Source organism: Lutra lutra, chromosome 2 (genome assembly GCF_902655055.1).
Source record: "Lutra lutra chromosome 2, mLutLut1.2, whole genome shotgun sequence".
Classification (NCBI taxonomy): domain Eukaryota; kingdom Metazoa; phylum Chordata; class Mammalia; order Carnivora; family Mustelidae; genus Lutra; species Lutra lutra.
The window spans coordinates 47,992,506-48,005,595 of NC_062279.1; the positions used below are offsets into that span (position 1 = coordinate 47,992,506).

Here is a 13,090-nt window from a genome sequence, read left to right on the forward strand (position 1 = left end):
TTAGGTGTCTGGGATTTATTTATGCTCTGGTTGTACTTGCCCCCTTCAAATAACATCTCCCCAGTGCCCTGCCACCCCCAAGCTCCTGGTAACCACCGCTGTCCTCTGTTTTCATGTGTTTTGCTTTTTCTAGAGCCCACGTGTAAGAGCTACCAGGTAATCTTTGTCTTTCTCACTCCGGCTTGTTTCACTTGTAACACCCCAAAGGCCATCCACGTTGCCCAGAATGGCAGGATTTCCTTCATTCTCATGACTCAATGGCATTCCGTTGCATATATATCCCACACCTTCTTTATCCATTGTTGGAGGCTTAGGCTGTTTCCGTGTCTTGACTGCTGTGAACAATGCTGAGTGAACACGGGAGTGCAGACATCGTTTAGGGATCCTGATTGTCTCTTCTTTCTATCCACTTTTCTCTATCGTCTTGCTGTTGTCCTGGTCCATTATCTCTCCCCCTGGAGTATGGCGGTAGCCCCCTATTACATCTCCCTCTCGCCATTCTTGCCCCTAGCAATTAATTTTCTAGTATAATTTAATTTTTTTTACTAAAATAAGGCATGTGCATTGTTCTTAGCTTTGTCATTAAGAACAGGAGTCCTCTGCCTCACCACTTCCCAGGGCAGCCATTCACAATTCATGTTCAGGTTCAGGGCACTAACAAGCTTATTGCATTTGGGATGGTAGGAGAGCTTGCTGACGGTGGACTGATCACAGAGAGACTCCGGTATGTTGGTGACTGTAGGTCCTTTTGTCTCAGAGAGTTAAACTCTACCTTGGCATAAAGTTTGAGGTATGGGTGCAGCTCTCCCCCACAGCTAGCTACTGAATTTAGGGGTGCTCTTTATTAAGTATTGTCCATATTTTCCTCATTGGGGTAATATTCCATCTTTATCATGTACACAAGGCAAGTCTCTTACCAGATTGCATACACTTTTGCATGGTCTGAGTGAACTCTGTATGTTCACGCACCAGGACCACACTGTTTTGTGGTACGTTTCACTACCTGGTAGTTACTCTTCATTGCTGCTTTTTTTTCCAGAGGTTTCTGCCCTATTCCTTTGTATTTATTTTTCCATGTGGACTTTGGAATCATGAAATTAAAACACTGATATAGGAAGAATTTCCATGTTTATGGAGTAGCATTTTCTTATCCAAAAACATGTTAGGACTTCCATTTGTTCAAGTCTGCTTTCCTGCCCTTCAATGATGTATTAAGCTTTCTTGTGTAGAAGTCTTGCATATTCCTTGTTATGTTGATTCATAGGTATCTTTTCTTTTTTAATGTAATTATGGTAAAATACACAGAACTTAACATTCACCGTTTGAACCATTTTTAAGTGGACCATTCAGTAGCCTTAAGTACATTCGCGTTGTACCTGGATTTCTTCTCATTTGGGGTTTATCCTAGTCCTGGTCTTATCTCTCTAACATGGTTATCTATTCCTGGGAACCCACCTCTAAATTATTGCTAAATTTGTTAATTTTTTTTTAAGATTTTATTTATTTATTTGTTAGAGAGAGAGAGAGAGAGAGAGCATGAGCACAGGCAGACAGAGTGGTAGGCAGAGGCAGAGGGAGAAGCAGGCTCCCCGCTGAGCAAGGAGCCTGATGTGGGACTCGATTCCAGGACACTGGGATCATGACCTGAGCCAAAGGCAGCCCCTTAACCAACTGAGCCACCCAGGCGTCCTAAATTTGTTAATTTTTATGCCACTACTTAATTCTCTCATTATCTGTGATAGTTGTTCAGTTGGCATGCTATGTGAAGAAATGAATTATGAAGAATACAGTCTTTGCACGGTCATAGTTTTACCCCTTCCTTCCCATATTCATACTTGTAATTTTTTTCTTTCATCCCGTTGTCCGTGTGGTACCTTCAGTGCCCAGCAGGTGTGTTGGGCAGCCCTCCGCCCAACTTCGCTACTGTTCACAGCAGTGCTTCACATGGTGGCTCATTTGGGGTTACTTGTTTTGAAACTGACATATGTCTTATTTTGGGGGGGTGGGACAATTTTTGTGTTTAATAAATAATCTAAACAATACGGCTGAATCAAAAATATATACAAATAGGTCTGTGACTTTTATCGGCTGAATATTTGTTACATGGATCTCCTTTGGTTAACTGACTTACTTAACCGACGTGTTACGTTCATCTCTTTTGTTCCTTTTGTTTGTTTTTCAGTGGTCGGATAAGCCCTGTGTACCCCATTTGCTTCAGAGGGACAGTTACTATGTCTATACCCAGCAAGAGCTTAAAGAGAAGCTGTATCAAGAAATCATATCATACTTTGACAAAGGCAAAGTGAGTATCGGGCTGTCTGTTTTTGTATTAGGGAAAGGAAGAAATTGGCTGCAGTGTTGCAGGGCAGTTCTGATACCAACTACCCACAGTTAGCCCAGTTCCCTCAGGTTCAGGAAGTAGTCCCCAGTCAGACAGCCCTCACTTGAGACACCAGCCACAGTTCGGGGGTTTCTGGGCTACCCACATGGATCAGCAACTGACAGTAAATTCGGGGAGGGTGTCCTGTGAACCCCTCAGATTTGATAATACGTTGGAACAGCTAACAAAACTTGGTAAAGTGCTGTGCTTACAATTACAGTTTTGTCTTAAAGGACGCAAATCAGGACCAGCCAATTGAAGAAAAACATAGGGCAAGGTCTAAGGAGCAGTGCATATGCAGAGCTCCTGTGTCCTCTCCTATGAGTGGATTCGGGGCACATCAGCCTCCTAGCAAACAGATGAGAATTTCACCGGGCCTCTGTGCGTAGTTTTTGTTGGGGTTTCATTTGAAGCCTTCGTTGGTTGAACCTTTGGCCATGTGAGTGACTCTGTCTCCAGCAGCTCTCTCCTCCCTGGAGGTCTGGCTGATTCCATGTACATCAGGGCCCTGATCTTCTGATCCGTGGGCTGCAGTCTGGCAAGGCCAGCCCCATTCTGAGACCATCTCGAGGCCCACCGTGAGTTTCTCACTACTATAAATTCAGGTGTGGTCTGAGGGGCCCACCAGAAACAACAAAGACACTCCCATCACTGGAGAAATTCCAGGGACTTAGAAGCTCCCTCACAGGGACTCAGGATAAAGACCACACAAATCCTTTATTTTAAAACAATGACTCATGACTTACTCTTTATTATTCCCATGTGTTTCTTTGAATTTTGGTATTTTTAGTGGGAGAGCAAATGAATAGATAAATTAGGCTAACAAAGTCAATAAAGATCAGTTATTCAGGACACTTAACCCAATGGAGGATATAATGGGCAGCCCAGAGCCCGATTCTCCATAACCATAATTTTACCTTTTGAATACTGCTGAGTGCCAGGAGCTAGCACCATGATTTTCAGTGCATTCTCTAGAGATTATGGCCAGCGCCTGGTGCACACCCCACACCCAGGCCACGACTTGCCTAACACCATAGGTAACAAGGGGCCTAATTAATTACCCAGGGGCTCTGAAAAAAGGTAAACATGTGAACTAGGCAGGAAGTTGTGGAGTCTCTAGTCGGTTGGTCAGCATGGCTAACTGAAAGGCTTTTAAAATAGGAAAAAATATGGAAGGCGTCAGGGGAGGAAGAAAAAAAAACATGCACTATCCAAACAAAACACATCCTAGATTTGACTCGTTTCAGAGGTCTGGAGAGTTCTTATGGACTGCCATTTCCAGCCACTATTCCTGATTTAGCAGCGAACCTGTTTGTGAAATAAGTAAATAAGCCCAAACAACCTTTGGAATGGTAAAGGATGTTTGCAAACGACATAGCCAATGCAGGGTTAGTATCCAAAATCTGTAAAGAACTTACAAAGCTCAACACCCAAAAAACAAATAATCTAGTTAAGAAATGAGCAGAAGAAATGAATAGACATTTTTCCAAAGAAGACATCCAGATGGCTAACAGGCACATGAAAAGATGCTCAGTGTCATTCATCATCAGGGAAAAACAAATCAAAACCACAGTGAGGTATCACCTCACACCTGTCAGAATGGCTAAGATTAACAACATAGGAAACAACAGATGTTGGGGAGGCTGCAGAGAAAGGGGAACCCTCGTGCCCTGTTGGTGGGAATGCAAACTGGTGTAGCCACTCTGGAGAACAGTATGGAGGTTCCTCAAAATGTTAAAAATAGAGCTGTACTATGACCCAGCAATTTCCTACTAGGTATTTACCCAAAGAATAAGTACTGATTTGAAAGGATACATGCACCCCAATGTTTACAGCAGCATTATCAACAATAGCCAAGTTATGGGAAGAGCCCAAATGTCCAACCACTGCTGAATGGATAAAGAAGATATGGGGAGTATGTGTGTGTATACACACACACACACACACACACACACACACACGTATACAATGGAATACTACTTAGCCTTCAAAAAGAATGAAATCTTGCCATTTGCAATGACATGGGTGGAGCTAGAGAATATGATGCCAAGTGAAATAAGTCAGAGAAAGACAAATACTATATACTTTCACTCATATGTGGAATTTAAGAAACAAAATAGAGGAACATGGGAGAAGAAAAAAAGAGACAAATCATGAAACAGACTCTTAACTATAGAGAACAAACTGAGGGTTACTGGAGGGGTGATGGGTGGAGGGATGGGCTAGAAGGGTGATGGGCATTATGGAGGGCACTTGTTCTGATGAGCACCGGGTGTTTTATGTAAGTAATGAATCACTGAATTCTACTCCTGAAACTAATACTACACTATATGCTAACTAACTGGAATTTTTTTAAAAAATGAAACAAAAAAAATTAATATAAGAAAAAATCAGGCAGTGGGGCATCTGGGTGGCTCAGTGGGTTAAGCCCCTGCCTTCAGCTCAGGTCATGATCTCAGGATCCTGGGATGGGGCCCCACATCCAGCTTTCTGCTCAGCAGGGAGTCTGCTTCCCCCTCTCTCACTGCCTGCCTCTTAGCCTACTTGTGGTCTCTCTCTCTCTGTCAAATAAATAAAATATTTAAAATATATATATAAATAAATAAAATCAGGCAGATACTCATCATGATAAAGTAGCTAGCATCTATTTAGTGCTAGTTACTGTTTTGAGTGATTTCCAGGCTTTTTTTTCTAATTTAATTCTCCCTAAAACCCTGTTAGGTAGGTATTATATCTTTTTTACAGATGAAAAACTTGAGGCCCAGAGACCAAGTATATTTGCTCAAGGTCTTTGGTCTCTGTGCCCCTTGACCTGCTCAAAAATCACTGAGGATCCCAAAGAGCTTTTTTTCCCACATGGATTGTATCTACTGACAAGTATCCTTAGAAATTAAAACAGAAAATTTTAAAATATTTATTTACTTGTTCTCTGAAGGAACTTTTTACTATGAATATAAATCATATTTATTGAAAATTACTATATTTTCCAAAAAGATAGTGATATGAGTGGCATTGTTTGACATGTTTGACAATCTCTCCAGCATCTGGCTTGGTAGGAAACAGCAGAATCCTCATATCTGTTTTCTGCATTCCGTCTTCAGTGTTACTACCCATTCGGTAGTTGTGGGAAACCCCCCTGCATGAGAGAATGAGGACCGAGAAAGGCAAATATATTATTATTACTAAGAAGGTAATTGTGATAATAGGGACTCTGTGAGAGGATCTTGGGGACTCCCAGAGACCAGGGACCACACAGTTTGAGAAGCTCTGTGCCAGGCTGTCTCCCTGTTTCTTTTTTTTTTTTTAAGATTTCATTTATTTGACACAGAGAGAGAGAGAAAGACATCACAAGTAGGCAGAGAGGCAGGCAGAGAGAGCAGGGAGGAAGCAGGCTTCCTGCAGAGCAGAGAGCCCGACGCAGGGCTCGATCCCAGGACCCTGGGATCACGACCTGAGCCGAAGGCAGAGGCTTTAACCCACTGAGCCACCCAGGCGCCCCGTCTCCCTGTTTCTGACATAACTTAGTATTTGGTAAATGAGGAGCGAGCTTGACTTCTTGGATACTGTTGATGGGCTTCCTGCTCCAGGCCCAGCTGATCTGGAATGGTTTCCATATGGCACATTTCAGAGCCTTTTCCAGGGATCCCAGCCCTGAAATTTCAGAGGGGGTAAATTTGGCAAATGATGATTTTAAAAGACTTAATTTTTAAATCTTTTTTTACAACTGTACGTGAACTGCGCCTACATTCCTTCAGCAGCCAGAAACAGTGGAGCATAGTACCTGTTAATAAGAATCAAGTAGGAAATTACCAGATGCTGTGTTATTATGAGCATCCACCTAAGAGACATTTTATGAAATATCAAAAGGAACAGAGGGTTCAGTGTGGGATGCTAGCCTCAGATACCATGTATGTATCTCCAGTAAGCCGTGTCTTAAATGGTCATTAGTGAACTTACAATGTTCATCAATACAAGAAACATCATTGTTTCTTAGGGCATCAAGTGCCCTAGCAAAAAGGCATTTTTCTTAAAACTCTTTGACTAAGCAGATGGTTTGGTCAGAGATAGGGAATCAGTGCTCAAAACTGGAGAAACAGTTTCCCAAATTCCACACAACAGCGTGGTTAGTCTTTCCCCGAACTACCTAATTCTCAAAGCGTACACACACACTCCAGAACCAGAACTAAGGCCCACACTAACTTCCTTTCCCCTCCAGCGAGATTCACAAGCTCTCGAAACCCAGGCTTTGGAGCGGGTTCCTCTCAGCTCTCAGTGGTCTTAGTGCTTTGCCCTTTCAGTGCAGTATCGCTTTCTTTGGGACACGTGGTGTTCTTCATGTTCTCGCAAACAGAATTCTAGAACATGCCCCCTGGCAAAGCAGCCAAGATAGAGTAGCGTTATCATGCCAGAAGAAAAGGTTTAGTTGGTCCAAGAGGTGAGGCGTGGCGGGAATACTTGCAGAAACTCAACCCACCTGGCTCCTTGGCCATCGTCGGCCGCTCTCCCCTGGCTTTTGCAGACAGATCCGTGACTGCTTTGTTCTCCGCTTGTAACCCTACTTTTGTTTTTTCCAAGATGTGGGAGAAGGCCATCAAACTGAGCAAAGAGCTGGCCGAGACCTATGAGAGCAAAGTATTTGACTACGAGGGCCTCGGCAACCTGCTGGTGAGTCCGGGTCAGCACAGGGCAAGGGTCCGACAGGGATGCCAAATTTGTGTTCGTGAAAATGTCTACTTTTGAGATAGTCAAGCTAAACCGTGTTCTTTACAGTGGGAAAGCAAACCTTGCTTGAAAGAAAAATGAAAAAAAGGTGAGGCCCTAAAGGTGTTATCATTATTCCTCTGAATTATTTCTGATAAAGGGCCCAGGATCCTTGCCTCCAGACCTCTCTCTCTTCCCTGTGCATATTGTTTCCCTAGAGTAGGGACCCTCCATATTCCTGACCCATCTCCTCTTCACCCTCTTGGTTACTCTGCCTTCTGTGAACACTGTCCATAGTTCAGATATCTTCTGACATCTTCTGTCAGAATCACTCGTTCTGTGGTCCCCATCCTCAGGGTCCTGCCGAATGGATGAACTGCCATCTATGAGCGTTCTTTTTGTTTTTTGTGTGTGTGTGCGTGTGTGTGTTTTGTTATGCACATCTTGGTATGTTGTTAAATGCTTCTGCTGGATCTTGAGTCTCAAATTTTGCCTCCCTCCTTCTCCCAAAATGTCACTGTAGTGCTTACACGCATTATAGTTCCATGAACTTCTGTGCCGTGCCTGGCCACTGGCACAGACCAACTATTTAAAAACAAAACAGCAAAACAAAAATAACACTCTGAATGTCCAGTGGTAGGCCAACACACATTACATTTGATAATTTTTAGTAGTGGAATCACAAAAGGTCAAGTCACCTGTTGTTATGTAATAATACAGTTGATCTTTGCACAATTGAAGGAGGGGAGTTTAGGGGAGCCAACCGCCAACACAGTTGAAAATCTGCATGTAACTTTTGACTCTCCCAAAACTTAACTACTAATAGCCTATTGTTGACTATTGCTGACTAGAAGCCTTACTGATAACGTGAACAGTTGATCAACACATACTTTGTATATGTATTATATACCATTCTTACAATAAAGTAAGCTGGAGAAAAATGTTAAGAAATTGAAAGGAAGAGAATTCCCATACTATACTGTATTTGCCAAAAATATCTGCATGTAAGTAGATTCATCCATTTTAAATACATGTTGTTCAAGGTCAAGTGTAGCTTCTTTGAGGGGATAGTCGTCAGATCACTTTGAAAACAGCTTACCGGTATGTTGTACCAGCTCCTGCTATCATCACACACAGAAAATCGCTTCTTAATTTCCTTAACTAAATGGAGCAATTAGTGATACGCCATGTTAACCCTGCTAAGAAAACGTGCTAGAAACCTTCACCTAAATAAAGTAAGTAAATACTAAAGTAAGTAAATGGTCACGGGACCATTGTGAGAGGGGCCTAGGGATGTGCCCCGAAGGGTCTGGCTACCTATTTTGCTCTCTTTAAGGCTTACTCTCAGCTCTGGCTAGGAAACCTGTTCCCAAGGGAAGGATTAATGATAGCGCTGAGACCAGACACTGAAAAACAGAACATCACCACCACCTTCTGGGCACTCGTAGCTGAACTTAGGACTTTAATCGAAACCACCTGTGTGAACCCGAAAGTTCTTTATCTTCTTTTCTCCTGTATCTCTGTTTAAGTGCAGCCACCATCCGCGAATCTCAAAAGAGGCTTTTTAACCTTTTAGGGGTCCTGAACCCTCTTCAGAAAACTGGTGAGAGGGGCGCCTCGGTGGCTCAGTTGGTTAAGCAACTGCCTTCGGCTCAGGTCATGATCCTGGAGTCCTGGGATCGAGTCCCACATCGGACTCCCTGCTCGGCAGGGAGTCTGCTTCTCCCGCTGATCTCTCTCTCCTCTCATGCTCTCTCTCTCAAATAAATAAATAAAATCATTAAAAAGAAAAAAAAAAAAAGAAAACTGGTGAGAGCTAAACACTGCCTCCCTTTACAGAGGAACGCACACCGCGTGTGTCTTCCCGCAGGCAACTCTGGAGATTGCCAGACCATCCAAGGCTCATTCACACACCCAGGTCCAAACCCTTCCATCCAAGAAAGGATAGCTTCTTGGCCCACAAGGATATTTTCCAAAGACTGTTCATTTGCCTGTTGGCTCATGGGAAACAACAAAGCAAATAGTCTGATCTTCCCCACCCCTCAGTGGTGCCCTTGTAACTTCCCTGTGGAATGTCTTGTTTTGTTTTCCAGAAAAAAAGAGCCTCGTTTTATGAGAACATCATTAAAGCAATGAGGCCTCAGCCTGAATACTTTGCTGTTGGATACTACGGACAGGGCTTTCCTTCTTTCCTCCGGGTAAGAAACCTCAGGGTGGTCCTCCAAGCCATTAAGCCGTGCAGTCTGAAGGAGGGAACAGTCTTCATCTCTTTTCCAGATGGGCCTCATGTGTTAGCAGTTGGAGGCCCGAGTCCTCACTGTGGGAGGCCGGGGAGGGGAGCCACTTCCTGCGTGGCCGGACTCTTCACCCCACACCCCAGCCTCCAGTATTCTGGCAACTCCTTTGTAAAATGGCTTTTCCCAGGTGGAATGAAAAAGGGAAAGAGAACCGTTGCCTCCATGGGTCTGCTGCTGTGGGTCAGGCTGGAGAAAAGTGTGGATTGATGTATTTAGTTGTTTGTTTTATTTCCAGCCTGAGCTGGTTGGAAAGCAAATATCCCGAGGAAAAGACTGCAGAAGTTTCACAAAAATAAAAACAGGTGTTGTAATAGTGAGAAGGACCATGTTATTCTTCCTTCTCAAAATTTTCTATAACATGATACCGATTTTAAAATCTACAAAACAAATAAAATCTGATATTTTTTCCCCCACACAAAAAAGGAAGTCTCTGTAGAGCTGGCTGTGTTTAAACATACTATCCATTTTCCTTCCCCTGATTTAAGAAAAAGTGAGAAAAGAAGTACTTTACATTCCTCATCGTGCCCCAGGAGGAGGTAACTCATCCATTCAGTAACTATGTAGCAAGTGCCTGCTGTGTGCCAGGCACACATGAGGCAGATTCCAGTCAGATATGGTCCTTACTCTCGGAATTCACATCTTCACAGGTGTAACAGTAATTAAATAATCACGCCAATGAGTGGAGATTGAAACTGACCAAGGCGGGTAGTCTGTGCTCTAAGAGTTGGTTAACCAGGGAGTAGTTACCAAGTAACATAAAAACTTACGTTCACAGGAAAAAAAAATTGCACGTGATTTTTTAGTATTTATAATCACCAAAGACCGCATGCAGCTCACATGTCCCTCCACTGGTGATGAGATAACTAACCTGTGGGATAGCTGTGCGATGGCATACAACTCAGTCATAAAAAAGAATGAACTCCTGATCCACACAAGCACGTGGATGAGTCTCGGATGCACTGTGCCGAGTAAAAGATCTTAGACCAGAAAGTCCACGTCCTCTTCGATTTTATTTATATGGATCTGGCCAGGCCGACACTGAACGGCAGGGGTGGAAAGCAGATGAGTGGTCGTCTGGTAGCAGCGGGGGAGGGTTGGGCTTCAGAGGCACATAGAAATTTTGCCTGGTGGTGAAACTGTTGTGTATCTTGATTGTGATGATGGTGATGTTTGTCAAAATTCAGAGAATTTACTCTAAAGATAGTAAATTTAGGAGGAGTCAAGATGGCAGAGAAGTAGCAGGCTGAGACTACTTCAGTAGCAGGAGATCAGCTAGATAGCTTATCTAAAGATTGCAAACACCTACAAATCCAATGGGAGATCGAAGAGAACAAGAACAGCAATTCTAGAAACAGAAAATCAACCACTTTCTGGAAGGTAGGACTGGCGGGAAAGTGAATCCAAAGCGACGGGAAGAGGCCTGCTCCCGGCAAGCGGCGGAGCAACGGAGCACAAAATCAGGAGTTTTAAAACTCTGTTCCGCTGAGGGACATCGCTCCAGAGGCTTAACCGGAGTGAAGCCCACGCGGGGTCAGCATGGCCTCAGGTCCCGCAGGGTCACAGAAGGATCGGGGGTGTCTGAGTGTCGCAGAGCTTACCGGTATTAGAACGGGGAAGCCGGCTACAGAGACAGAGCCGAGGAGTGAGCTCACAGCTTGGGGTTACCTTGAACCGGTCGCAGGCTCGGTCAGCTCGGAGCGCGGCCGGAGGCCAGGGTGATGGGAGTAATTGGGCGCTGTTCTCTGAGGGAGCACTGAGGAGTGGGTCCCTGGGCTCTCGGCTCCTCTGGGCTGGAGACTGGGAGGCCGCCATCTTCATTCCCGCCCTCGGGAACTCTACGGAAAGCGCTCAGGGAACAAAAGCTCCCGAAAGCAAACCCGACCGGATTACTCAGCCCGGCCCCGGGTAAGGGCGGTGCAACTCCGCCTGGGGCAAAGACACTTGAGAATCACTACAACAGGCCCCTCCCCCAGAAGATCAACAAGAAACCCAGCCAGGACCAAGTTCACCTACCACGGAGTGCAGTTTCAATACCAAGGAGAGCAGCAGAATTCCAGAGCAGGAGAAAGCAAAGCACGGAACTCATGGCTTTCTCCCCATGATTCTTTAGACTTGCAGTTAATTTAATTTTTTTTCTTTTTCAATTTTTTTTTCTCTTCTTCTGCCAAATTTTTTTAAACTTTTACCCTTTTCTTTTTTAACGTTTTTTAACTAGTTTATCTCATATATATATATATATATACATATATATATATATATATAGTTTTTTTATATTTTTTCTTTATTCGTTTTCTTTTTTTAATTATTTTTTTTTTCTTCCTGAACCTCTTTTTATCCCCTTTCTCCCCCCTCACGATTTGGGATCTCTTCTGATTTGGTTAAAGCATATTTTCCTGAGGTCTTTGCCACCCTTTTAGTATTTTACTTGCTCCTTCATATACTCTTATCTGGACAAAATGACAAGGCAGAAAAATTCACCACAAAAAGAAGAACAAGAGGCAGTACCAAAGGCTAGGGACCTAATCAATACAGACATTGGTAATATGTCAGATCTAGAGTTCAGAATGACGATTCTTAAGATTCTAGCCGGGCTCGAAAAAGGCATGGAAGATATTAGAGAAACCCTCTCGGGAGATATAAAAGCCCTATCTGGAGAAATAAAAGAACTAAAATCTAACCAAGTTGAAATAAAAAAAGCTATTAATGAGGTGCAATCAAAAATGGAGGCTCTCACTGCTAGGATAAATGAGGCAGAAGAAAGAAATAGTGATATAGAAGACCAAATGACAGAGAATAAAGAAGCTGAGCAAAAGAGGGACAAAGAGCTACTGGACCACGAGGGGAGAATTTGAGAGATAAGTGACACCATAAGACGAAACAACATTAGCATAATTGGGATTCCAGAAGAAGAGGAAACAGAGAGGGGAGCAGAAAGTATGTTGGAGAGAATTATTGGAGAGAATTTCCCCAATATGGCAAAGAGAACAAGCATCAAAATCCAGGAGGTGCAGAGAACCCCCCTCAAAATCAATAAGAATAGGTCCACACCCCGTCACCTAATAGTAAAATTTACAAGTAGTAGTGACAAAGAGAAAATCCTGAAAACAGCCCGGGAAAAGAAGTCTGTAACATACAATGGTAAAAATATTAGATTGTCAGTGGACTTATCCACAGAGACCTGGCAGGCCAGAAAGAGCTGGAATGATATATTCAGAGCACTAAACGAGAAAAACATGCAGCCAAGAATACTGTATCCAGCTAGGCTATCATTGAAAATAGAAGGAGAGATTAAAAGCTTCCAGGAAAAACAAAAACTGAAAGAATTTGCAAACACCAAACAAGCTCTACAGGAAATATTGAAAGGGGTCCTCTAAGCAGAGAGACCCTAAAAGTAGTAGATCAGTAAGGAACAGAGACAATAGAAAATAACAGTCACCTTACAAGCAATACAATGGCACTAAATTCATATCTTTCAATAGTTACCCTGAATGTTAATGGGCTAAATGCCCCCAATCAAAAGACACAGGGTATCAGAATGGATAAAAAAAATAAAACCCATCTATATGTTGCTTACAAGAAACTCATTTTAAACCTGAAGACACCTCCAGATTTAAAGTGAGGGGGTGGAAAAGAATTTACCATGCTAATGGACATCAGAAGAAAGCAAGAGGGGCAATCCTTAGATCAATTAGATTTTACGCCAAAGACTATA

General features: G+C 43.2%; 1 protein-coding gene across 2 annotated transcripts in view; it reads left to right on the forward strand.

Moving 5' to 3' along the window:
- The window catches only part of DOCK5 (dedicator of cytokinesis 5), a 218,837-nt gene that overhangs the window by 170,114 nt on the left and 35,633 nt on the right, over nucleotides 1-13,090 (forward strand). For both annotated transcript variants that reach the window (XM_047717378.1, XM_047717379.1), the window contains 3 exons: nucleotides 2,183-2,302; nucleotides 6,956-7,045; nucleotides 9,175-9,279. In XM_047717378.1, the coding sequence (XP_047573334.1) occupies nucleotides 2,183-2,302; nucleotides 6,956-7,045; nucleotides 9,175-9,279 (315 nt within the window). The remainder of the gene's footprint in view (nucleotides 1-2,182; nucleotides 2,303-6,955; nucleotides 7,046-9,174; nucleotides 9,280-13,090) is intronic.